Genomic DNA, 26,481 nt, shown 5'->3' on the forward strand with positions numbered 1-26,481 from the left:
AGAGATCATACAATCAGCTGTTAAACTTTTTTCAATATATGTAGATAACTGAACATTTGTAAATAAAAATTACAAACTAGCTGTGCTTGTAAATACAATCTGAACTGCCCAGATTGTAACAGTTCTGTACTGCAAATGATGTGTTTTGGATTTATGCACTGAACTAAGTAACAAACAAGTTGCTTCATTGGGTATCTGCTTATCCTACAAGTAATGTATAGTATCTCGTTTCTGATGTAATGTACAAAATATACAAGATAAATAACCTTGATAAAGTTCATGCACAATTCAGTAATAGCTGTGACTTTTTAAAAATAAATTGCTGTCCACCTCAAAGAAATACTAATTATTGACATGAAAATTAGCAGAAAATATGAACGTGGAATTAAGTTATTTTGCTGTCCAGAGGAGAATCTTCTAAATTTGACTTGGTTTTTAAATAGTTTTGAGAAGGTTTGTAGGAGGCTGTGGATGAGGTTGTAAAATGTGCTCGCCAAGCTAGTGTCTTTGGTGTTCATGTATCCTGATGGTTGTCTTCCAGTTTGGCCTATAATGTTTGTCACAGTCCTTGCATTGTTTTTTGGAACTGCGTGAAGCAGAACAACAGCACTTGAGGTTTTAAGCACCTTTTTTGCCTATCCAATCTGCTGTTACCTTCGCAATAGACCACAACAACACAGCTAGACACTAGCCCAGCTAGTACACAAAGACCTATCAGATGACCACAAGACTACCCTGCTATCCAGGAGTCAGTAGTCCACCAGCCACCAACCACCCTATAAAAGCTACTGAACGTAAAGAATCCCATACCCACAACCGATTAAAATCAATGTAATATACAAAATTCTATGCAAGAACTGAGAAACAAACATTGGAAGAAAACTGGCAAAGTGGCGTAAGATACTTAAACAACTAGCCATCAAGACACAACCAATTTTCACTGGTCTCAATACACACACTCCAAGGACACAAATTCAACTGGGACAACATCTATAATACCACAAGTCAGAGACATGCCAGGAAATTCCTGTGAGGCCTGGCATCCAACCAGAACTTCATTGACAAACACTGAACTGGACCCCCTGTACAAACCACTCAAGAACATAACCAGAGGGGATGTCAGCCACCCCAGCAAACAGAGGCTAAGAAATATCAAGCAGGACACAACACCAATGCTTCACCAGAGGCTCATTGATGATGTTACCTAGCAGGGCATTTCTACAATCAAATACACCGGCTCATCAAGCAAATCTATGACCTTATCTTGATTTTGTCATTTGAGGCTACCATTACATTTTAAAGGCTTTGTTATCTCTAAATCAGTTTTATATAAAGTACGTTAAAAATTATGTATTATGACTAACCCAACACTTAAATTTTATTCACAAATGTTTCATTACTTTTTAATGTCCTCAGCTACAGAAGGGAGGGAGGATACACATAATCAAGGAGTGACTTCACAAAAATAGGCTATTTGACTCCTTCATCTAATGTGTTACATCTTTAAAGAACTCTAAATAAATTTGTCAAACAAAACCACTCATCCCACTTTATCGTTTTATAAAGTTCTAAACATCCTGTTTTTGCTTCCTTAATTCTTCTCCATTTACTTGTTCCCATTAATCACTCCTCAATCTTCAAGGAAGCAGTGTTGAGTTACCCTCTTCCTTTTTGTGCATTTGCAGAAGTTCAAAGTCTGCTCTTTAAAAATTTTTTGGTATTAACATACCAACATGGAGCTGGAGTAGACTATTCAGCAGCTTGATTTTGTTCCACCATTCAAGAAGTCATGGTTGGTTGCATGTAATCTCAAATCTGCATTCCTCCTTGCTTAACAAAAATCTAAACATCTCTGCTTTGTCAATATTCAGGGACTCAAACCTTTCTTTCCTGAAAAAAGGTGATTGAAAACAAAGGTTCCAAACACTCCAGGAGAAATTCTTAACAGTTTTCATATTTCTGATTAGCTTTCTCATACTCTTCCCTCCATTTTGTCTTTTATATTCAGTCCCATCCTCTGATCTTCCATTCCTCTTTGCTAAATTATTGAATCACAAGTATCAAATCTTTGGTCCACTTATCATCTGTAATATTGTTACCAGTATACAAGCTTGGGGGAAAACTGAAATCTTCCCTCTCAGGGTATGATCTTGTAAACATTTTCGTAACATCTATATTGTAGTAACACACCTGTTGGTTGAACAAAGTCACAACAGCAATGCAAAGGCATTGAAACTGTACAGAAAATAGCTTGCAACATTGTTCTTAGCTTTAACCAATTTAGTTGCTCAGCTGAGTTGCACAAGATGGCATGGGCACACCAAAGAATATAGGCAATTAACTCTGATATTCTTCGTGACAGCTGTTATATTTCCTCAACAGAATACATCTGAGATATTTCATAATTCTTATTAGCATCAACCATTTGTCTACTGCCTTACCTTTTGATCCATTTTCTCAGTATATGCCAGCCAACTTTGTCTTCATAAGTTTATTTTAAGACAGTAGATTTAGATTCAAATTTAATCAGCTTGAAACAATGTGAAATTTAGCAATAATTACTTTCCAAGATGATAAACTTCCCTTGAGAATAGTTTGAATAGAGTATTCATTAATCTTAATTGTAGATCAAAAATAGTCCACTCCTTTTTTGATTCCACAATGTATTGATCTAAAAAAACTGTGCCAAATACATGCAATTAACTTGTCTCAAGGCAAACTTTGTTATATACATATCAATATGGAGATGCAAGACATCTTGATTTGATTACATCTTTCAAGGACCACAATGTAGCTTCTGTTAGGGGCTAATAGTTGACTTCCATCAAAAGACTCTCTTTCCTGGCTTTTATTGAAATCTTTCCACATCTTAAATCACCAAGGCAAGATCATTTCTTAATTAATGACATCAGTACAATTAATAACAGAATTATCAATTATATATGTGTACATGGACAAAATATCAAGGACATTTGAATATTCACAGCTGTAGCTACCTTGCAACAATATTGCCACAATGGCTATCATACCTGTTTACTTACCTTTGTCACCAATTCATTTATTTTTTAAAAAACAATATTGCACGCATTCAGAGAAACTGCCTTTCATTTCATTATTTGCTGGTAGATTCTTCTGTTGTAATCTCTGTTCATTGCTGTCAAACTATGATTGTTACCAATATCAGACACGTGCATTTCATCTTGTTCACTCTATATTTTCCTTCATTTGAAAGGCTTAGCATAGTATTTGTCCTTTTAAGAAACAAAATAAAAATGCAACAGGAGCCTCGTTTGACTAAAAAATAAAGTTCCAAAGATACCTCAAACAGTAAAAGGGAATATTTCAGTGTTCAAGCTACATCTATTGAATACTAAAGACACATTTCAGCAAAGAGACAAAACATTAGATGATATTAATTTATTTCAAAAAATATTTAACTGTACTGATTCACAGAACCAGTCATGAACATGTGTAGTAGTGGCTGAAAATGTGGAACTGAAAATACCACAGCAGAACTTCAACATGAATGCCTCAAACACACATTTTAAACCACATTACTGGTAGTTTTACCACTGTGTTGCAATGCTCATGCATTCTTAACTGTACAGTATTAAAATATCTTTGAGCAAAAAGTTGCGTGTGCCTTTTACTTGAGCATGAACGATTTAATCAAGTTTCAGCTGTTTACATTTAGTTGTGACTTCTAAAGACCTCTGTGCATCAGTTAAAATACACAAGTGAAACCTGGAATGATTAAACAGTTTTGATTACTACCTTTGTTTGCACTGGACTAAGGCATTGGATAAATTCAGTATTACAACAGTGGAGAAATGCTGGCTTCTGATCGTGACAAGAAATGGTCAAAATATAATGAGCAGTCATCAATCCTTTCCACAATGATAGAAAAAGAGCACCAGAAAGATCAATGGGCAACAATTAAATTGATGATACAAGTTATGTCCACATTTTGACAAAAAATTGGCACAGGAATATTAGTTTTAATGCTCTAAAGTTCAAATCAAAAGTAAAGATAATGAATTTGGCAATGTGAAAGAAATTTACTTGAACTCCAACTTAAAATTTCAAGATGAAAAGTAAAAACACCTTGCAGTTATGAGTGAGGGAAAGGTCTTGTTTTGAAAGACATGACATTTTTAGCAAGGAAAAATTGTAAGATGGGCAGTAGGATGGATGGAACAGGGAAGAAGAATTTAGATCAAAGTAACTAGAATTTAAATGTAACCATTTGAATCAAAACACATGCATATTTTGATTGATATTTTATATCGAGTCTTTGGTTCAAGTTTTTCCACATATCCAGAGATAAGTTCAGCGAGAACATTTGGGCACTGCACTGGACATTTGCATTTTGGTGCTGTTTTCAAAAAGCATCTATCAAAATTAATGCAGTTGATACAGTTTCTCTAATTTCAAGTGTTTGCAAAGATATAGTTAATCTCAGGAGATGACAAAAAAAATTTGTATATTTTCAGCCTATTTCACAAAAGGTGCTGTGCAAGTAGTTTGTGTTGCCTTGAACTTTCTGGTGAAGTTCTCATTTCAATAAGCAATGTTAATGCAAAACAAAGTGTGACACATTCATATTTGTACATGTTATAGAGGATTAACCAGTGCATCAAGTAATAGGCAGCTCAGAAGCAAACTCAGAATTTAACACTTCAGATGTACGAAATCAATTGTGCTCTTTTACAGATAACACATAAACCAGCATTTGATTACAAAAGACAGTGGCAGTACTAAAAAAGATTTGCTAGATTTCAGTGCATGCACACAAAAAATACTTGGAAGCAATGGTAGAGTTCAGTCCTGGTTGTGACATTGCTTAGAAGACTTCCAGTAAATCATTGTAATAATTCATATGTCTTTGACAAATTAGGGCATAGCAATATATTTCAGTGTATGGTGGCAGAGTATGCTGGTGCATGGGTTGTATCTGCTGTCCTTCAAGTTCAGTTTTAGTGGCAAAGTATTGTTCCAAGTTGAGGGAGGAATAAAAGGTAAAAAGAAAAAATAGTGGCCAGTTATGCCACTGAGGAGAAAGATTTCAAGTCAAAAGGCATGACATTGTTCAGCAAGGATAAACTAAGGTCAGAAGAATGGGAGGAGGAATTTAGATCACAATAATTGTGGCTTTCAGAGAGTTATTTTAAAGAATTCAACATAAAAACTTGAGCATATTTTGATTCAGATTAAAAATGTCCATATATAGAAGCATATTGCATTCAGAGACTCTGGATTGCCTGTTGCAGAGTATCACAAGCGTTATTACAAAACGAAGTGACAACTTAATGTATTAAAGGCAGATTTTGTTATTCCTTGTCAAAAGACAAGAAAATCTCTTCACACCAAGCAGTGAACAGTTCATTGAGATCCGCCAACACAACTTTGTTTCTCAATGTCTAGTCCTCAACGATGTAAAATTTTCCACTTTCCCTGTAGGCAAGTAAGATAAACTAGTTCAATAATATTTTACCTTCTTTACTAGTTACAACAAAACGTTGGTTTCCCCTCAAACACGGATTCTGTTTAAATTGAAAAAGAAAATGGTGCCTCACAACTAAGTTGGGATCAGCATTCCAAAGCCACTATAGTTAATAAATACGACTAAGTAGTGACTTTACAAGTTGCTCAAAAACAATAATTACATGTTCAAAGTTCAAGTGGTTCTTTCAGATCGAAGTAGAAAAAGCTGGAAACAGAGAAGCTTCAATTTAACAAAATGTCAACGCCAAAAAAGATTATCTCCAAAGAGATGTATTACAATAATATTGACAGCATTTGTATTCCACATCTGGATTTAATCTGAGTAGTAAACGAATGGTTCAGTAATAAATTCAACTTGGAGAGACGACTTTGTCATTTAACTTTTAAAGATTTGAAGCATAAATACCCCTTCCTTACAGTCAGTATTCAAAATATGCCATTAGGCACAAAGTAAACTCAATGAAAACAATTACTTTGTTCAGTGTTAATACAAAACCCACTGGTTTAAACCAGGAAGTTCCAACCAGTGAAACTCTACTGGCTGCAAGTTACTGTCGTTAATACTGCTATTAGATTAATTGTTTATTCAGACAACTGCAAGTGTGTTTCAAAGTTAGCTCTTCCATCTTCCCTTCATCCCAATCCCAATTACATAAACATCATTATATGCCAAGAGCTATGTTTTTAAGCTCACTTCAATATATGGAAAAACTGAACTTTCTCAAAACAGTACAAAGAAAAAAAATCAGATCTATTTATCAAAGTAATTACTCCTTTCAGTGTCACATATTGAGCCTAGTGGATGTAGATAGCAATTACTATTTCCACCCCATAATAACTAACAGGATAGAGAATTGTGGTTTCCCCAGTTCAAATTTAGATGAGAAGGAGCAGTATGGGGTGGGAAAAGGGAATGCAACTCAAGTCTGAAATGAAAAAAACATGGAAAACTATGACAGCTGGCTAATGTCGAGTTAGAGATTTTTTCCTTCATTTACCACACTGCAGCAAATCAGGCGAGCACACTACAAAGTGAGTGCAAGCAGTGAGAGCTCAGTTCTGAAACACAATTTAGTTTGACTCCAAGCAGTTGATTGTTCAAGATTCCTCACCTCAACAATGAAACAAAACTGAGCTTTATGGAAGAATACTGCATTTCCCAAAAAAAACACCTAGAAATCTGTATTCCGTATGGACAACCTGAAAAGCCCCACTTCTGCATCACATTGGTTAAATCAGCGCAGCTGGGCAAGAATGGACAGCAGTAAGCAAAGAAAATCCAAACATTGTTGTTGTCATTTCAAAACAACATTTTGTTCTGTAGTCACCACAGCAATGTGATTTACACCCTTGGGAATGGGAAGATAAAGATCTTGGGCTTAGGAGGTTTTTGCAAACAGAACAAAAATATAATCTAAGGTAGCTATTGTGCAACATGAAAAAAGTGAATTCGCAAATGCATTCATACACAGCATGGCTACATAAGTACTGCGTCCCTTCAGTCTCAGTACAAGCCCTATAAATCCTTAACACCACTTGAGCACAGACACCATATTCCTCCACTACCAACTCAAGTAGCCATTCTTCACGTTAGCCGGCAATAAACATCATTCAGGTTTTATGGCACCACCCCCAAACACTACCATATGTGCACCTTCATTAAAGTCACAATAAGAAAGGAGTTGAAACTGGAGCTCATTCCTTTCTCACCCTACCCAGTCAAAAATATGAAGCCAATTCATCTTGCCATTTGTCTGAGGTTATCTAACTTATTTCAGGTTACAAATTCTTCAACTTGTTTCATTCTAAAAATCTTTTGCCATCTGATTGTGGTGTAACGAGTTAACTTATAGGACCTGTTACAATTGTAGGAGAATGAAAATTAGAAAGCAGGAAAAAAAAAAGTCTCTAATACACTAACACATTTTAATAGCTAATATGACCCATAGTGACTTCCCTGGCTTATTGTTCATCAGTTGGAAATTGATCAGAACATTTTGTTCGCACTTCAAATCTGATGAATTGCTTCATACTGGAACAAACCAGTTTCAGCTATGTTCTAGTGTAATAAAACTGCCAATGTCAAAAAGACAGCAATATCTACTGTAGTGAGAAGTTCAGTTGTTCCAAACTTACTAAAAATACCTGTTGATTGTGTAAGCAACCAACCAGTGATTGAAACTGAGCAGGTAAGAGCACCTTTGAACAATAGCAAGCTAGTCAGAAACCAGAATCCTTTCAGTCTTCTGCTTGATACAGGGTGCCTTTTTTTTAAAGCAACTCCTAATACATATCAGTATAGCTTTTAATGCAAGTATTGTCCATCTCAAGAGCTATAACACCTCAGTTATTCCTGCACTCACTATCAGACAAATTTGAATAACTTTACTTCTGCTTCAACTGTATGCAAGTTGAGCCATTTCTGATTCTGGACAGGATACGGGGTTGCAGTAACCGGGCTAAGTCTGCACTACCTGCAAGAAGTTACATCTTGCACAATTATTGACTAGAACAATTTTGACTCCCAGGATTTTGGAAACAGAAAATCCAAAGCATCCTGGCTGAGGTTTGAGTGCTACTGTATTTCAGAGATTCATAACTGCGTAACTTGCCCACAATGGGGAAGAAACTAATCTAAAATGGTGCTGCTCTTTGGTTTTAAAAACAGGAGATGAGTTGGTACACTAACATGCACTGCTCTCAAAACCACAAGGAAACAAAGAGCAATCTCATTAAACTCCAGTTTTGTTTTAAGATTACAGAAACAAAAATCAGAATCACAATTTGAGATGACAACTTATTCTGTGAAGAATGTGGATGTCAAAAAAAAAAGAAACAACATTAGTGACAGGAGAATGCACTGAAGCATCCCGAATCAAGACTGGGCTATAACGTAAACATCAAAAGATTCAGAGCAGCAAACCAAGCTCAACACCTGTTAATCACAGTTCATCTATGGACTCAATATCTAATGAGATGTAGCAGATTAAAAAGAACTTGCATCCATGAAGGAAATTTGGATAATGGCAGAGCAATAATGTTTAGAAACAGTATTAGCAAAGTGACTTAATAGACTGAAAATATCTAAATGCACATCTACTGTATACACATTCACCCTCCTGATCAACCACTTCCTATTTAACAAAGTAAAAAAAGTTATTCCCTTGTGTAAACATAGCAAAAAATTGGACAACCATGTGCTCTACTTCAGATTGCAAGCACAAAATTTGTTCAGCACTGGAGTTAGAAATCAAGTTATTTAGCACATTTTTCTGGTTTTACTTGGCAAATATTATAACTAATTCAAAGTAACAACGTTGCATTTTATTGGATTTAGAAATTAGCAGAATTTAATGAAGCTCATCTGCACTGAGACTTTTTTTTTTAGGGAAAGAGAAGAGGAAAACAAAAAGAGAAAAACCAAAAAGCAGAAAAACAAGAAAGTTAGTGTGAATGGTGGACTACACCAGAAACCTGATCAATGTTCATCTCTAACAAACCAAGTTGTATAGAAGGTGATTTCCCACCCTTGGAGTGGGTCATGATCATTAATTAGACATGGATAAGAAAATTTGGCTGAAAACAGGAATTATGAAGAAATAGTGCAAACCAATTCGCTTGACAGTTATTCAGAAACCTACTGCTGTCCAGTCTGAAAGGAAGCCCTTCAGAAGGGATTCTCACCATTGACTGTTTGTATTTCTGTCCACACCAACAGTCGCTCATAACTGGGAAGACAAACACTCACGGAATCTTAAAGCTAACTCCAAAAGTTAATTTAAATGTACAGAGAGCTCAAAATAGTTTCTTTGTTTAAAATCTGTGTTTTAAATTCATTGGCTAGTTTTTATTTTGCTGACAGAACTTACAGCAACAGCCACAAGCACACAGGAACTGCTCCACAAGTTCTCCAAAAGCACACCAGCGTGGCAGCTGTTCAAGGTTGCAAGTGGCTTCAAAGTATGTTATAAACAAACTATTCAGTAAAATGGGATTGATATATACACAAAATATAAATTAGGGAGCACAAGGTTATTAAGATGCACCTTTACTTCATTTGCTGGTCCTGGATTAATAATACCAATATTATTCTGTTGCTTGTATCAGAGTAAACGAATGTCCTCAGTTATATACATCACTAATTTAATATTCCTCTCCATTGTTCATTTAAGTGCACCAACCAAAACTCTGCTGCTGTACTTGCAACTTACTTATTCCAGTTTTATTTTTAAAAAAGGTGGTTACCCATTTAACTATCTGAAGTTATGATGCAATTTTATAACCACCATGATCACACTTCAAAAGTGCTGTGTGCAACAACCAACATATTGTCATTTTGACAAATTAATACAAAATATCAATGGAACTTAAGAAGGGTCCCTTCCATACAGACTGGAAGACCTTGCTCTTGTAACTACTGCTGCTGGGTTCACTTGGTGACTCAAGGTTTATGCTGATCGTTCTAGTAACCAATCAGATGATAACATTCGTTCTAATCACATAGTGTTTGGGATGTTAGCAGTAGCAACAGTCAAAGCTTAAAGTTAGGATTCAGTTTCTTGACTTCTTGCAGCAACCTCTCTCGATCTTGATTTGCCTTTGTCAAAGCTTCCTTCAAGCTGACAAGTTCCTGCCTAAGGAGTTCATTCTGCTTCAAACAGACAAAAAAGGTAATGAGCATTATTAATCAACTTGGAAAACTAACAGCAACTGAAGAGTGTTAACACGCAACATGTGTTAACAGTCTATATTTTCCGAGGACATTGACTGTTGGACAAACCACACAATGTTGAGGCAAGCCATCACTGCACGTTTTAACACCAATTCCCTCTAGTTTGAATACTTGAACTTGGAATTTTACAAATGGAACAACAGAGCAGGCACACAGTTTGACCAGTATCAGTTGTGGCTTGTATGAGACAGAATTCCTGATGCAATAAACAAATAGACACACCTGCTCTTTCAATAACCTGTAAATATTTAAAATTGCCTCTTACTGTGAAAAGACAAGTTGTTGAAGCTTTTTGTCTTGTACTCATCAGGACAATTCACAAGAAATACCAGCTTAAAGGGAAAAACTAACATTTAAACTGCATGACAGGAAGATGTTGATTGACTGGCAAGTGGACTCTAGACAGGAAAAGCATTGTGAAGAATGCACCCGAGAGCACTGAATCACAGTTTTACTATCTAGCTTGCTTACATTTTAAACTAGTTATGTTAACTCTCACTGGACAGGGCATTGCCAGTGAATAACTGTCACCTATTCATTGTGTTGACTCTTCAAAGAAGCCTGGCAGTTAAATGTGAATCAGTATTAACTAGTACATCAATGGCAACACATCTACTAATCACTTGCTGACCAACTAACCTCCTGTCACACAGTACAAATACTGGTTCATTACTCATCCACTTAATGCAGGAGAATGGCATTTATCTTCAAATCTCTCAACATCCTTATTACCTACAAACCTATAAATTTTCATACTGCACATCAACGAGCGAGCTTCCACAGTCCTTTGAAATTCTGTTTCACAATCTACCACCCGGAGTGCAAAAGTCAACATGCATTTATGAATCCATGTTAACCCTGCCCAGATCACCACCACCTCTCAAGTGTCCAGTTGTCACATCTTTGATAACAGATTCCAATATTTCCCTGACAACTGAAGTCAAGCTAACAAGTCTATGATTCACATTTTTCTCTTTCTCTCCTTTCTTAAGTTCGGGTTCCATTTCCAGCTTTCAATCAGCAAGCATCATTCCAGAATCTACAGAATTTTGAAAGATGAAAATTTTGAAAGCCACCTTTCTCAACACACTGGGGCATGGATCATTGTATAATGATTTTTAAAACTAAAAATCTCTCAGTTCCTCATTTTTACAAGTCCCTTGGATTTTTAGGAGATTCCTTGCATCTTCCTCTGTGAAGACAGATGAGGATTATTTAGCCTCTTGGCCATTTTTTTCCAGTTATAAAACAGATCCACATTTGTCTCGGCTATTGCGTTCTTTTTTACACTTGTAAGCTTTCACAGGCTGTTTTTATATTTATTGTTAGCTTATGTTTCTGTATTGTTTTCTAATTGTCAGTAACTTAATCCTCATCTTAAAAGTAACTTTATAATGCTCCTCCTTTGACCTAATACAAATCTTCAATTTCCTTTAACCAAGACATGGTTAAATACCCATAAAGATATAAAACTGTTTTGGGAGGCATGTTTCAGTCTTGGGCAGCAGCTGTGAAGTGACAGAATGCATACGTACAGACTGCAGACAAACATACATAGAATTAGGATGGTTTTAATCATTACAACAGGCAGCATGTTAAACAATAAACCCAAAGAGAAGTGCCAATGCTGGAAATCTGAAACAAAAACAGAAATTACTGCAGAAGCTCAGCAGGTCTGGCAGCATATATGGAGTGAAAGCAGACTTAACGGTTCAGACCCAGTGACCGTTTGTCAGACCCATCAGCAAGGTAAAGGTTAATATATATGCTGAAGATGGGAGGTGTGGAGAAGGAATAAATGAGATGTAGAGATGGAGCAGGGCATGAGGTGGGGATTGGTGGTGGCGGGGAATCTCAAAGAAACAAATTCTGATTGCTTCCAAGACAATATGCTGTGTGACCATTTCATTCAAACTGGGAGCGGTGTATGAATGGAAATTTGACTGGTAACAAGTAGTTGAATGGTGTGTGAAATGGTGACCAGTAATTGCTAGCAAGGTCCTCTTGCCAACAATTATACGAATGGCTCCCAAGGTAGTAGAGCTGCGTGGCGTGAGAATATTTGACGCAGAAGCCATTGGATTTCCAAAATAAAAAGCATTGCCAGGCTCGAAGACAGCCAGTTTATTTCCCCTCATCAGTTTCTAGAAGCTCTGATTTTTAATTAATAAGTCAGAGGCTTTTAGAAGTGTGAATGAGTAATCTTGGGCTTCCTGTAAACAAGTATCTGGAGAAGAAAGATTGAGAACCAGTGGCTTGATCAGCAAAACGATCATCTCAGCAAATTCTGTGAACTGGGCCCACTGAACTGACTTGCCAGTCTTTCCCTCTGCTCATAACTAGGTTTTGTGTATCCATCTATGACTGTCTATATGTGCATGGGGAGGAGGTTTAAGTTGCTTAGTGTTTTAATTGGTCAAGTTAAATGTTGGTAGCTCATTATTGTTTATCTGCAGTTGGAATTTACTTGCTTGTAATAAATCATCATTTTAGTCAAATATAGATACCTGGTCCATGCTTCCGGTCAAAAGACAACCAAATTAGGGAATACTATGTGGTTTCTAAAATTCCTTAATTTTGGTGGTAACATCCCCAGGAATGGCAGGGATTCATTTCCAGTGTGTGACTTCAGTGAAGCAGAACCCTAATCTCCCCCGACATCAGTTAAGTAACCACTGACCAGAAAGTTAACTGGGTCGGCCATACAAAGAAACAAAGAAACCTACAGCACAGGAACAGGCCCTTCGACCCTCCAAGCCTGCGCTGATCAAGATCCTCTGTCTAACCTGTCATCTATTTCCTAACAGTCTGTGTCCATTTGCTCCCTGCCCATCCATGTACCTGTCCAAATATATCTTAAAAGACGCCAACGTGTCTGCGTCTACCACCTCCGCTGGCAACGCGTTCCAGGCGCCTACCACCCTCTGTTTAAAGAACTTTCCACGCATATCTCCCTTAAACTTTCCTCCCCTCACTTTCAACTCATGACCCCTAGTAATCGAGTCCCCCACTCTGGGAAAAAGCTTTTTGCTATCCACCCTGTCTATACCCCTCATGATTTTGTAGACCTCAATCAGGTCCCCCCCCTCAATCTCCATCTTTCTAATGAAAATAATCCTAATCTATTCAACCTCTCTTCATAGCTAGCACCCTCCATACCAGGCAACATCCTGGTGAACCTCCTAACAAATGCTATAATTTCCATGCATTGTACAGAGAGTGACCCACCGTCTCTTGGCCCAAACTCTCTTTACCATCCAAAGATATAAATCAGGCTGCGATGAAGTCTTCTCCAAATACGCAGAGCTCCAACAACGCAAGAATCTCAACTTCATTAGGACATTTATATAAATGATTTGGATGTGAACATAGGCAGTATGGTTAATAAGTTGCAGAGGACACCAAAATTGAAGGTGCAGTGGACAAAAACAGGATTTGGGGCAGATGGAGTTCAATTTCAATAAACGCGAGGTGCTGCATTTTGGAAAGGCAAGTCAGGACAGGACTTATACACTTAATAGTAAGGTCCTGAGGAGTGAGAGTGAACAAAAGAGAGACCCCTTGGAGAGCAGGTTCACAGTTCCTTGAAAGTGGAGTCTAGGCAGATAGGATAGTGAAGGTGGCAGTTGGTATGCTTGCCTTGCATCGAGTATAGGATTTGGGAGGTCACGTTGCATCTGTACAGGACATTGGTTAGGCCACTATTAGAATACTGCGTGCAATTCTGGTCTCCCTCCTATGAAACTAGAAAGGGTTCAGAAAAGATTTATGAGGATGTTGCCAGTGTTGAAGGGTTTGAGCTACAAGGAGAGGCTGAACAGACTAGGGCTATTTTCCCTGCAGTGTTGGAGTCTGAGGAGTTTGCAAAGTTTATATGAAGTTTGTAAAATTACGAGGGGCATGGTAGGGTAAACAGCCAAGGTCGTTCACCTGGGGTGGGGGGAGTGCAAAACTAAACGGCATAGGTTTAAGGGTGAGAGGTGGAGAGATACACAAAGGACCTAAGGGGCAACTTTTTCATGCAGAGGGTGGTGGATACATGGAATGAGCTGCCAGAGGAAATGGTGGAGGCTGGTACAATTACAACATTTAAAAGGCATCTGGATAGTTGTGAGATTAGGAAGGGTTTAGGGATATGGGCCAAATGTTGGCAAAGAGGACTAGGTTTGTATAGGCTATCTGGTCGGCATGGACGAGTTGGACTGAAGGGTCCATTTCCATACTGTATATTTCTGTGACAGCATCCTCCAAATAAATGTTCATTTTCTCCACCACCACAAAGTACTGGGTCTAGCTTGTACAATCTGCAAAATGAACTGCAACAACTCAGGCAGTAAGCACAAGAGGTTCCCCTTCAAGTCACAGTTGAAATTTATTATTTTATAACTTAGTCAAAATCCTTTAAGACTGCAAAATCCAAGGGAATACCTTCACCAGACAAAACGTATGCTTCATGGCAGTGGATCAGTAACACCTTCTTAACGTAATAGAAGTTGAGGAATAAGTGCTGCCTTGGGTAGCAAAGCTCACGTGCTGTTAAAGAATTTTAAAAAAATGACTTAGCATACATACCATATCTTTAGTGCTGATGCCCAGATCTGATGGACTCTGGCTCTCAGACAGTGGCTGCATTTCTCCAGCTTTCGCCCATCCAAGTTTGGGCTGATGTGATTCAGTTGTGACCAAATAATTCTCCAGTTTTGTCAACACTGGTTCATTTTTGTTTGTCTGGATGGCTAATACAGGAAATAACAAAACAAAATCAGAACAACCTAAATTACAAACTAAATTTAAATAATACCAGATATTACCACACGGGGATATACAGCTGAACCAAAATCAGCCTTTCTAATTCTGCATCTGCAAAACAGTAAAATTATAGCAAAGACCCAGATAGTTACTCCAATGGTTTCTAACCAGACTTTGTAAACAATTAATTTCCAGACATTGATTTTGTACCTTAAACAAAGCACTGAACTATTTATTAAATACATAATAAGTTGAACAAAGAAAACCAAACAACGTAAGCTAATAAACATTTGTGTTTAAGCTCATCAGTCCTCATTCAAAACAAAACATAGACAAAAAACAATAAATCAAACCAACATACAGCTAAGTGATAAACAAAGTAACAAAACGGACCAGATTACTTAAATGACTTTCGTGGGGTGTTGTTTAACAGGTATAAAATGTGGACTCGGCTGTTTCTCCTGAAATAATGATCAGGCTCACCACCCCAGTTCACCTAAGCAAAGGCTTCAATAATTCAAACTCAGCTTTCTGCTCTTTTACTTTCAAGAAGCTGGTGAATGACATGAGGCAGTGAGTTTTCAAAACCTAATGCTGTCTCAGTAGCAGCTCAAAACCATCTCTTGGAAAACAGTTTAAAAACAACAACTTCAATTCTGGTTCTCCCCTGATAGGCAGCTCTACTCTTCCTGAAGTTTTTCCCATGTTATTCGTATCTACTTCATAGGATCCCAACAGTGTGAAAGTCTCAGTTATCATTTAACAACCACTGTCTGTTTGAATTATAGGGTCTCTTTTTAGGTACTGACCTCATTAATAGCTATTTTATTGAACATAATGCTGTTCCTGTGTTGCTGTGTCTGCCAGAACTTTTCTGGTCAAGAATTGGCCTGCAGTTAGCCTCCAGGCCTCATCTCTCAAGTGAAGCTGGTTTTGTCTGTTCTTTTCATTCTATCTTAAGTTGTCCTAAAGTCCACCAGTGATTTCCAGCTCATAATTCAAAATTAATAAAAAATTTAAATAACAATGAAAAAAAGTGATATTTCTAACATGGGCTGCAGTGAATTGAACAGGACTTTTTGCCTAACCAACCATATTTCTTTCAGTGAAAATAAGGAAGAATGTTGATTAATATAAAATACATTTACAAAATGCTAAGGTAAAGACTAGCTAATGATACTGTTTAAATGTTATACAAGAGTTCAAATTATCAAGGATTACAATTATTCACTGATTTTCAAGTCATTAAAAGTTAAAGGATGTTTGTGAATCTTGGAAAACTTCCTTTCACCCTGGAGAGATATTGATCAGTCCTCTTACATTAAATCGACTTCCCATCACAACTAAGATCTCCGTTTGCTTACTACCTGAGAAGGCCAGCCGTAATTTCTACCAGTCTCTTTTCCTAAAGAAACAACTATAATCTACAAGTATAGTAACATACAGGAATTTCATCTATCAATTCCTTCATATCAAGTAAAGACTCCCCCATTTATAAAGGAAAGTTTATGACTTCTCTCTTTCAAAAAATAAATTCACCCTGATCTCCTTTGTCATGCAAACAATCAGATTTCCGACCTACTTTTCTTTTCCATGTGCTTCTGCATGTTGTGACCACACCCCCACCCTGAAGACCTGTACCCAGTTTCCCCTAAATTGTCATGTGAATCGGTCCAGTTTCTCTCACAAGTCAACACTGAAGTGACAAAGAACACAAATCATAGTCCATCACTAATGCAACAGTCACTGTCCTTTCTTGCAGCCTCTAACACAACTGACCAAAGTATCCTTCAACACCACGCCTATATCATCATCCAGCTTGGCAATACTGCCCTCACTTGGTTCCACTCACAGCTTGGTGTTCTGCTTCATTCTGAATTTATACGATCCTCTGTTGAGGGCGTCTGGTCACTTCTAGTTCTGTTTTTTAAAGCACCAGTCCGTATACAGGATCTATTTCCATGTGTTTGTTAAATGGAGTCCAACGATGAGAACCAAGCTTCCAGAAATTTTTAACAAGACATGACCAACATTCGCTTATTTCAATACGCACAGATAACGAAGGCCTTCAGTCGGCTGGGACAAAGTGACTACACTGGGACAAGTGAACAACAGACATGCAAGAGAATTTCTGGAAGCCTTGTTCTCATGGGATTCCACCAACATAAAAAAATAAACACCGTACACAGACCGCTGCAAAATAAACAGAACCGGAAGTGACAAGTTCCACCACGCCGGACAGTCATGTAAATTTGGAACGGAGCAGAACACGAACACTTTGATTACAGGTCGTTCTGATGATGTTGCCTAGAATGGTAACAAAACGTCACGCACAGAACAACCGGCTCTGTGAGCTAACGAACAACCGTAGATTACTTGTTACCTCAGCATTCTATTCCAAAATGAAATTTTCCAATCCTACCCACCACTAAGCTCACCTATTTTCACCTCCATGTCCAGCTCTGCCTAACTCAACTTCTCATAGAATCCCTACAATGTGGAAGCAGGCCATTTGGTCTGTAGCTGTTTGTTAGTTCACCGAGCCGGTTGTTCTGTGGTGGGCAGATGTTTCATTATCATTCTGGACAACATCAGAAGGACCTCTAATTGAAGTGTTGGAGTTCTGCTCAGTGCTTCCCATGGCTAACCCACATAGCCGATACATTCCTGGACACTATGGGCAATTTAGTATGGCCAGTTCACCTAACTCACGCACCTTCGAACTGTGGGAGGAAGCCTGCGCATACAGGCATAATGTTCAAACTCCTAATATCCCAATATTAAAATTCTCTGCTTCATGATTAAAATCCAGCATGGCATCTCCTACCAGTGGCAGCTCATACATCTGCCTTCTTCTAAATTAACATTGCTACTTAAATGCATGTCTGAGAATAAACCAAGTCCAAATCAATAGGATATTCTAGTAACTAAGTCCAGCATAGATAATTGGAATGAAGATGTACAGATCTCACGCACACAGATTATATTCAAAAAGTCAACAACTTACCCCTTATACAAAAAGTCCCGTCATCAATCCGCTGAACCACAAGGTGATCAACATCAAGATGCACAGGTACAGGGCCAGGAGATGTAGCATATAATCGTGGGCCATCATCCTTTACATAACAAGAATTTAATGCAACAAAACATTTCATATTCTAAAAGTTCTCATTGGTTTAAATTTACAGAACAAAAGATTGAAAAATAGTACCAAGAGTTGCTACAACTTATGCTGGGGTGGGGAATGCAGATCAGCAGGGTGTAGGTACATTAATTCTCAAGCTGCATGTTCTCCACGTACTCATACAAACATGAACTGCTCTCCAGCATAATAACTAATTGAATCACTTTGCTGGTTGTTTTTTTGTCAACTTTCTTCAGTTTTGTACATTTTCTCATTGGATTAATAATCCAGTGAGTAAAAAGGACATTCAAACCTAATGTTTATGTTTCATGTCAGCCTTCCCCAATCCCTCTTCATGTAACTCCGTCAACTGAGAATTCCATTCCTTTCTCCTGCATGGATTTACCTCATCTATCCTGAAAACACATCTTTCTTTAATCACCTCAACTACTCCAATACATCCAGTGCCCTACAATCTGACCAAAGTCTGGGTGAATAAACTTTGGTTGAATTGTCTCTATTGAATTTAATTGGTCACCACAATATCTATTCTTCCAGCTGGAAATCAACAATTGGAAACATCCAACTCTTCCAGAATCGAGATGAGTTCGAAGCAGTTCCACTTTTGCTGATGAGTATTCTCAGTTCTGGTGTTAACCTATTAGATCTTCTTTGCGTTTTCTTCCATTTTTTTTCATAATATGTAGGCTAAAGTTTTCACCATACTTGATGTGGTCTAAATGAAGGTTTTATAAAAGCTTAAAATAACTTCTTTACTTTTCAACTCTTCTCCCTCTGGAAATTGAGACCTTATGTTTAAGCATAAGTTATTAATCTTGAATCACAACTTTGATTTCGGTGTCTGTATCCTCAAGGTCTATTTATTATAATTAATTTAAATACACATGTCCAAGGTCTGTGAGACCACCTTACCTTTCCCCTACTCTCCACACTTGGCTGTATTTAAGTCATTTGAAAAATATATTCACTGATTAAGTTTAACATCTTGGTCCATTTTATCAGTCTCAAAAAAAACTCCCAATTTGATGTCATCTGTAACTTGGCAAATTGTACTTTGTGGGACCAAGAGTCTAAATTCTTTATGTAAAAGGGTGAGCAACAGTGGTTCTCATACAGATCCCTGTAAACATCACTTCAACTGATTGCCATTTGAGTAACAACCTTTAACCCATACTGTCTTATCTGTATTTTAACCACCTTGCTGTTTGTCCATTAACACTCATGTCTGATTTGTAGTTGTGGGTCTTCTTTGAAAGTATCTTAAAAGAGGTCTCTTCAAAACTCAACGATATTGGCTAAATTATATAACACCTGGCTACTGTGTAAGAAGAATTCAAAATGGTTGGCTAAGCATGACCTTTTTTCCTGCAATCTGTGCTGCTTATACTCAATACTTGCACTTTCTGGACGTTTTCTACTGAAATTTTAATTACAGAATTCCATTCCTGTCCTACAATATCAATTGGCAATCATTCTGTCTCCCTTTCAAATGACAGAAATCACTTCATTGTTAATTGTCTTATACCTTGAGAGTTATTCTGCAGTTGAAAAGTTCTATCTTCATTGGAATCACCTCTGGAATGATCTCATCCTCCAAGAAAGGGCCCAGGTTTGTCAGAGATGACATCAGCAGCTCTGTGTTGTAATTATTGATATGGAATTGTAAAAATCCATTCTTGACAGCAAGTGGAGAATGAACCAGCAAGTGTGGTCCAGATTCAAATCTCAAACACACAGCAGGTTGGTTTCTCTTTGACTCCAGACAGCAGGCCTTCTGAAAACCTGAACATCAACAGTTTAAAAAAAAACTTTGAAAAATCTCTGTAAAAATGAATGCTTCAGCAATGAATTAAATTGAAGAGATATGTTTAAATGAGGCTGAAATAATCTGACCATCATTGTACATGATGCAATGACCTAGAATGCTGATAGCAGCATAGATCGAGGACTTTTAAAAGGAAATCAGATGACCATTTGAAGACAAACTTACCCAGCTACCAGAATAGAGCAAAGGAAAAGGGAATAACTGGTTTTCTGTATGGAATGCCTGCACAGAATCCTTGGCTTAAAAACTGGTAATAGTAAGTAGTATGATAATTGCAGGACTTGACATTACTGACTTAATTAAAAGTGCACACACAAGCTATAAAGCACTCTCCCAGTCTCCTAAGAGACTAGCTGGGGATCTTAGCCGATCCTGAACATGCGTCATAAGATCACCTAGAAAGCTTGTCCTGCTTATAACAAACAGATATCCCATTATTTTTTCCATCAAATGTGGAGCTTGTCACAGACTTTAAAAAATCACCAAAGTTGACATTAAAATCATATTTAGTCCCAGTAACTAATTCATCTGAAAACAACTGCAATAGATACACAAAAGAGATAATCACATTTGGGGTGAACATGCTGCTAAAAAAAAAACCCGCCCTCGTTTGTGTGCATAATTTAATGAACATTCAAAAGTAATTCCAGAGTCAACTAAAAATCAAAATAAGTTTCAAATTTGACTAATGTTTTTTAGCCACATGCTGAATTCCTAAAATAAATCAAATGAATTGGATTGTGTGAAGTAATTTAATCAAAATAAAAGGAAATTTAAAAAAAAAATTAACCTTACTTTGTTTTGCATTGAGGACTAGCGTCAAGATCTTTATCTATTCCTGCGAGCCCTTGGTATGAAATGAGCAACTTAGAGACTAAATGTGAAATACTTCTCTGTAGCCAACAGTTCTATCTGAATACATTACAAATTTACCAAAAATTATACCGTGAGCAAATGTTTACTGTCATTTTACAGGATGTGGACTTGCTTTTAGTGTAGAAATATAATGAAGTGCCAAGTAAACCAATTATTAAGGATTTTATTTTAGACATTTATATATCAGGTGCAATCACAGTTATGCCAGGAAAGAGATCGCTAGATTCTCTTATTAAAGATGGTCAATGCCTGGCATTTGTGTGGTGTACACATCACTTGCCAGTTGTCAGTCTAAATCTGGATACTATCCAGGTCTTGCTGCATTAGGATACAGACTGTTTCAGTTTGCTCATCAATGAAAAAAGTTGCACAGTGAACATCCCAACTTCTGACAATGATGGCAGGAAGGCAGTGATGAAGTAGTTGAAGATATAAAAGTTTCTTTGTGAAGATATTTCACTCTGCGGAAGGTTTGAGAATCGAGTTGATCACTTCCATTCAAGCAGCAAATGCACAAGAACGACCAATGGCCTTCCACGCTGGGAATGGAGGATTTTCCTACTAACTACAATGATGAATAGCTGGGAAAGTTAAGAAGCCTGGTCATTATTTTCTTCTGATTTAGTCTATGGATAATATCACAACTGAAAGAATTCCAACAAAATTAGTAGAAGAGAGTGTTACAATAACTACCATTAACCGATTTATGAACAATTCTGGTTTGTGCCTCTTACCAGTTGTACGGCTGCTCAGAAACTGCTGCACTCCCAAGTTGCCCAACTGATCAGGAATCACTTCTTTTGCTTCAACACCAACAAAAAGATCATCACCTCTGATATCAATTCCACAATTTAAGTCAAATATCTTCAGCAACAACACAGAAGCCTAAGGAAATCAGCAATGAAAGAAAGTGGCACATGTAAAAGCGTACATGAAAATCTAGAACCATGCATTAAGAAATTCTACATTCATTCCATCATCCAAGATGGCTAAATATTCTGTCACAGCGAGAGTACAGGAACAGAATCATGCAATACAATTGGTGGCCACTTAGCCTGTTTAAAAAAATATCCAATTCATTAAATGTTCCTGTTGTTTCTCTTAAGTTTTACCAAATTTTCAATGTTTTCAACTCAGAGAGCTTAAATACACTATTTGGGCTACAAAGAACAAAATTTAAAAATTTGCATTGCAATAAGTAAACCCACACCTGTTCAGCATTAGAATCATCCTCACTTTGAGTTGACGAATTTGTCATTGTGGAAGGTTTGTGAAAGCCTTGTGCTCCATGTCCTCCATCTACAAATTCCGGTAGACTCTGACTGCTGCCCATTCCACCTGTCGTATCAATGCAGGTATCTGGGGGAAGAGATTCTTGTCCAGATTCTAAACATTCAAAGCCCACAAATAAATATGGCAGTGCAATCAATGCATTGTTATTTAACCTGTTACTCTAACCTCCAATGCAAATCAACAGTGCAAATCATTAATTAGATGTGACGTTTAATATCTTAGTTTCAAAAGTTTTGTTCTTTCATGAAACCAATGTTTCAAAGGTCCAATGCAGATTTGTGAACCTCAGCCAAAAGGGTACCACCATCCTTTCAATTTGAAAGACTGATGACTTACAGTTAACTCTTTGAACCATCTGCAAAAGTTTCAAAGCTCCCTAAAATGAAGCAGAGATTTTCCTTTAAAATGATATAACAAAACTCCTTCTAAACAATTTGGATAAGCTATACCCATCATCCAAACTTAAGGTTTTTGGCAGCCAGGGAGCCTACGTGAAGGAGTCAGCAATCCTTTTCGAAGTCTACATTAAAAAGAAAGTTTTATCACACAGTAATAATTTAGTTGAATGAATGGTAAGCAGGTTGGGATTGATGGACCCAATATAGTCACTCAAGTTTTGATATCCTAAACAATTGTTCACTTATACTCAAAAGATCATGGCAAAAAGAATGATGATGTAATGTCAGTGGACAAACATTCTGTCAGGAGATTCAAAAGGTGTCAGGTTACAAAAATGGCCAATGTTCCATTAGCATAATTCAGCGCTGGTAGCACCCGAGGACATCATAACTAACCTACACAGACTGGACCAATGATACAATACAAAGTGCTTTTTGAAAAAGCAACCTCATTCCCAATTTTAATGCCAATGATTCATTCACAAATGCTCATTGAAATTAACAAAAACATCAGTCTTTGGGCAATGCCAGCTTGAAGACCTGCTGAGATTTGCTTCCTCAGCTCAGACACTGCCACTGAATACTTGGCTAGGTATGAAGAGCTGACTGATGTTGTACATCAGGCATGATAATTAACTGAGAGGTGGGCCACAGAGACTAAAATGGGCCATCAGCAATGTTTAAGAAAAGCTTGTACACTGAAATCTCCTTGGAAATTTTGATTAACTTTGACGGAAATAAAATCTACCAATGTAACCAGTGTCTGAATTGGGATTATTTCTTCTATGTACAAATAATGGCAAAGCACAACAGAGGTGTTTAGGCTCAAATAGCCTGTACGAGTCCAAATCTCCTCCTATTCCATTTCCCACATTTCAGTCTTGGTTTTTTCCCCCCCCCTCAAGTAATTGTTCTGTTTCCCTTTGAAATTATCAAAGTTATTCACTTCCACATTTTCTTGTGGCACCACCTTCCAACTGTTAACTAAAAATTGATTTCCATTTCCCTTTTGGATTCATAGGTAAATACTTTTAAAAAGCATTTGAGACGGTGCCACTTAAAATGTCATTGCACAAGATTAGGCTTCATGGGACTAGGAAAAAAATATTAAAATAGATTGAAGATTGGCTAATGGGCTGAAAGTAAGTGTTTCAAATGAGAGTGAGAGAGACTCATGGAATGCTACAAGGATCAATGTGTTGCTGTGATAATGACAATTTTAATTCACGACTGAGCAATGATTGTACTACATCCAAGTGTGCATACAGTCCAAAGCTGGGGGAGGAACACATACACCGGAGAGATATCGGCCAATTCAGTGACTTAAGTCCTAGAGTCAGTCACACAGCATGGAAACAGACGGTTCGGTCCAACCTGTCCATGCTGAACATACTCCCAAACTAAACTGGCCCAACCTGCCTGCTCCTGGCCCATTTCCCTCCAAGCCTTCCATACTCAAGTACTTATCCAAGTGTCTTTTAAATGCTGTAATTGTACCCACATCCACCACTTCATGTGAACTACCCTCTGAGTAAAAGAAATCGCCTCAAGTCTTTTTTAAAATCTCTCCACACTTACCTTCAAAATGTACCTCTAAACTTGAAATTCCCCCATCCTAGGAAAGGAAAACAACTCCCATTAACTTTACCTATACCCCTCATTATTTTATAAACTTCTATAAAGGTCACCCCCTCAACCTCCGATGCTCTGGTGGAAAAAGTCATAACCTAGCCAGCTTTTCGTTAAACTCAAACCTGCCATACCCGTCAATATCCTGGTAAATCTCTGAGTCCCCTCCAGCTTAATAAAATCCTTCCTACAGCTGGACGAACAAAAAACCGTACATGATATTCCAGAGGTGGTCTCACTAATGTCCTGTATGACTTCCAACACCTATACTCAAGGGACTGCACAATGAAGGCAAGCGTGCCAAACACCTTTTTTAAACTACCACGTGTACACGTGATACAAACTTCAAAAGAATTATGTACTTGCACTCTTAGGCCCGTCTGTTCGACAACACCACCCAAGGCCCTACCATTAATTGTATAAGCTCTGTCTTTGTTTGTTGTACCAATACGCAATACCTTGCATTTATCCAGACTGAATGCCATCTGTTTGTCAGTTCATTGATCTAGTTGATCAGTGATTGGCAACTAAGTGGCAGATCAAGTTTTAGGACAGAATGTGAAATTATCCACTTTGCTAAGAAGAGTGGAATCAGGGTATCAACGAGACAGACAAGTAAGGGCTGTTGAAAGTTGCCAAAAATCCCACAGATTAAACAGACATATAAAGCAACCAATTAAGACAACAAAGTATCATAGCCTTAAGTGCAAAAATTACAAAAACTTGAATTACATGGTGTTTTCCTGACAGCACATCTGGAATGCAATATACCGTTTTAGTCTCCTTCCTGTTGTTTTAGTGAGTGTGCAACACATGTTTTAAGGGATTCCTGGAATGAGGGGTCTACCCAATCAGCAAACACTGAGAGCGGTCCTATATTCTTTTGCGTTTAGGAGGAGAATTAGAAGTGGCCTATTTGCAAAGTACAAAGATCAGAAGCCTTGTCAAGACAATGCAGCCTTGCTATTTCTCTGGAATAGGACAGGAGGCTCAGTCTGGGTGGGATACTCTTTGGATGGTCAGTGCAGACTCGATGGGCCAAAAGGCCTCTTTCTACAGTATAGAGATTCTATCAATCGTTCAGTTATGATATAATTGACAGGAAGTCCAAGCTCAAGGTACCATGTTCTTGCATCTCTTTTCTTGTCTTTGAAGAGAAAGTAGCACCACTGTGTTCAATCTTTGCTGATACTGTTAACTGTTTTGGCACCATCCCAGTCAATCTTTCTTGTATTTTTCCCAATGCCTCAGATTACCTGGATCATGTGCAGTCTGACTGTGCTCTGATCAACTTCAGCACCATTTCACATTTCTGTACTTTATACCCCAGAAATAAACACCAGTGTTTTGTTATCAGTTCAATTGCTTTGTTCATTTGCAATGCCGATCACAATAATTTGTTCAGCTATATCCCAGATTCCTCTCGTCAATTCCAATTTCATATTTTAGAACAATGATGCCGTTTCCATTTTTCCTCTAAGTGCACCACTTACTCATCTAAGTAGTTGGTTTATCAACCATTGATTACTGTCTGCATGTTTTCTATACTTTTCATACATTATGTTACATCTTCCTATATTAGTTGCATCCCCAGTTTGGTACAGCCAAATTCTGATCATGAGTTACTTGATTCCAGGGCCAAACTGTTAATTTAAAAACTCACAATAGGTCCCATTATTAATCCATCTGGACACCAATTGCAATGCCCCTTTCATATGAACTATTAACCTTTGCCCTGATCCTGTACATTCCATTTTTTCCCCAGTTCATTTGAACATCGGAACAAGAATAGGCCATTCACCTCTGTTCTGCTATTCCATGGCTCGTCTACGGCCTAACTCTATTGACCCATTTTAGCGCATATCCCTTAATATCGCTGCTTTACAAAAATGTATCTATCTCAGATTTAAAAACTAAGAACTGATCTACCATCAACTGCTATTTATAGAAGAGAGTTCCAAACTTCCACTACCCTTGAGTGTAAAAGTGCTCCCTAACATCAGTCAGGATGGACATGGTGGGCCCCAAGGGCTTGTTCCTGTGCTGTACTGCTCCATGTTCTACGTAACATCTCTTCTGGACAGACTAGCCTTAAGTTTTAGGCCTCCTCATTCAAGAATCGCAAACCAGTGGAAATAGTTTATCTTATCCATCTTTTCCTGTTAACATTTTGATCAGTTCGATCCCATCACTCCTTAAACTTCTAAATTCCAGTGAAAACTGGCACAATTTGGATAATCTCTCCACAGGTTTAAGTCCAGGTATTATTGTTGATTTGCCGTCTGTTCAGTTATTTGTCTCTACTTCACATAGCCTAATCTACAGCATG

General features: G+C 37.7%; 1 protein-coding gene across 8 annotated transcripts in view; it reads right to left on the bottom strand.

Moving 5' to 3' along the window:
* bltp3a (bridge-like lipid transfer protein family member 3A) overlaps positions 1-26,481 on the bottom strand; it is a 90,847-nt gene that overhangs the window by 3,378 nt on the left and 60,988 nt on the right. For 4 of the 8 annotated variants that reach the window (XM_048553425.2, XM_048553428.2, XM_048553422.2 and 1 more), the window contains 6 exons: positions 22,043-22,218; positions 21,567-21,717; positions 19,657-19,913; positions 17,994-18,102; positions 14,810-14,973; positions 2,557-10,156 (listed from right to left, as the gene is read on the bottom strand). In XM_048553425.2, the coding sequence (XP_048409382.1) occupies positions 10,037-10,156; positions 14,810-14,973; positions 17,994-18,102; positions 19,657-19,913; positions 21,567-21,717; positions 22,043-22,218 (977 nt within the window). In that variant the 3' untranslated portion in view covers positions 2,557-10,036. Of the gene's footprint in view, positions 1-2,556; positions 10,157-14,809; positions 14,974-17,993; positions 18,103-19,656; positions 19,914-21,566; positions 21,718-22,042; positions 22,219-26,481 lie in introns of those variants that run through there. The other 4 variants (XM_048553427.2, XM_048553423.2, XM_048553430.2 and 1 more) reach the window with 4 other exon arrangements.

Source organism: Stegostoma tigrinum, chromosome 21 (genome assembly GCF_030684315.1).
Source record: "Stegostoma tigrinum isolate sSteTig4 chromosome 21, sSteTig4.hap1, whole genome shotgun sequence".
Lineage (NCBI taxonomy): Eukaryota > Metazoa > Chordata > Chondrichthyes > Orectolobiformes > Stegostomatidae > Stegostoma > Stegostoma tigrinum.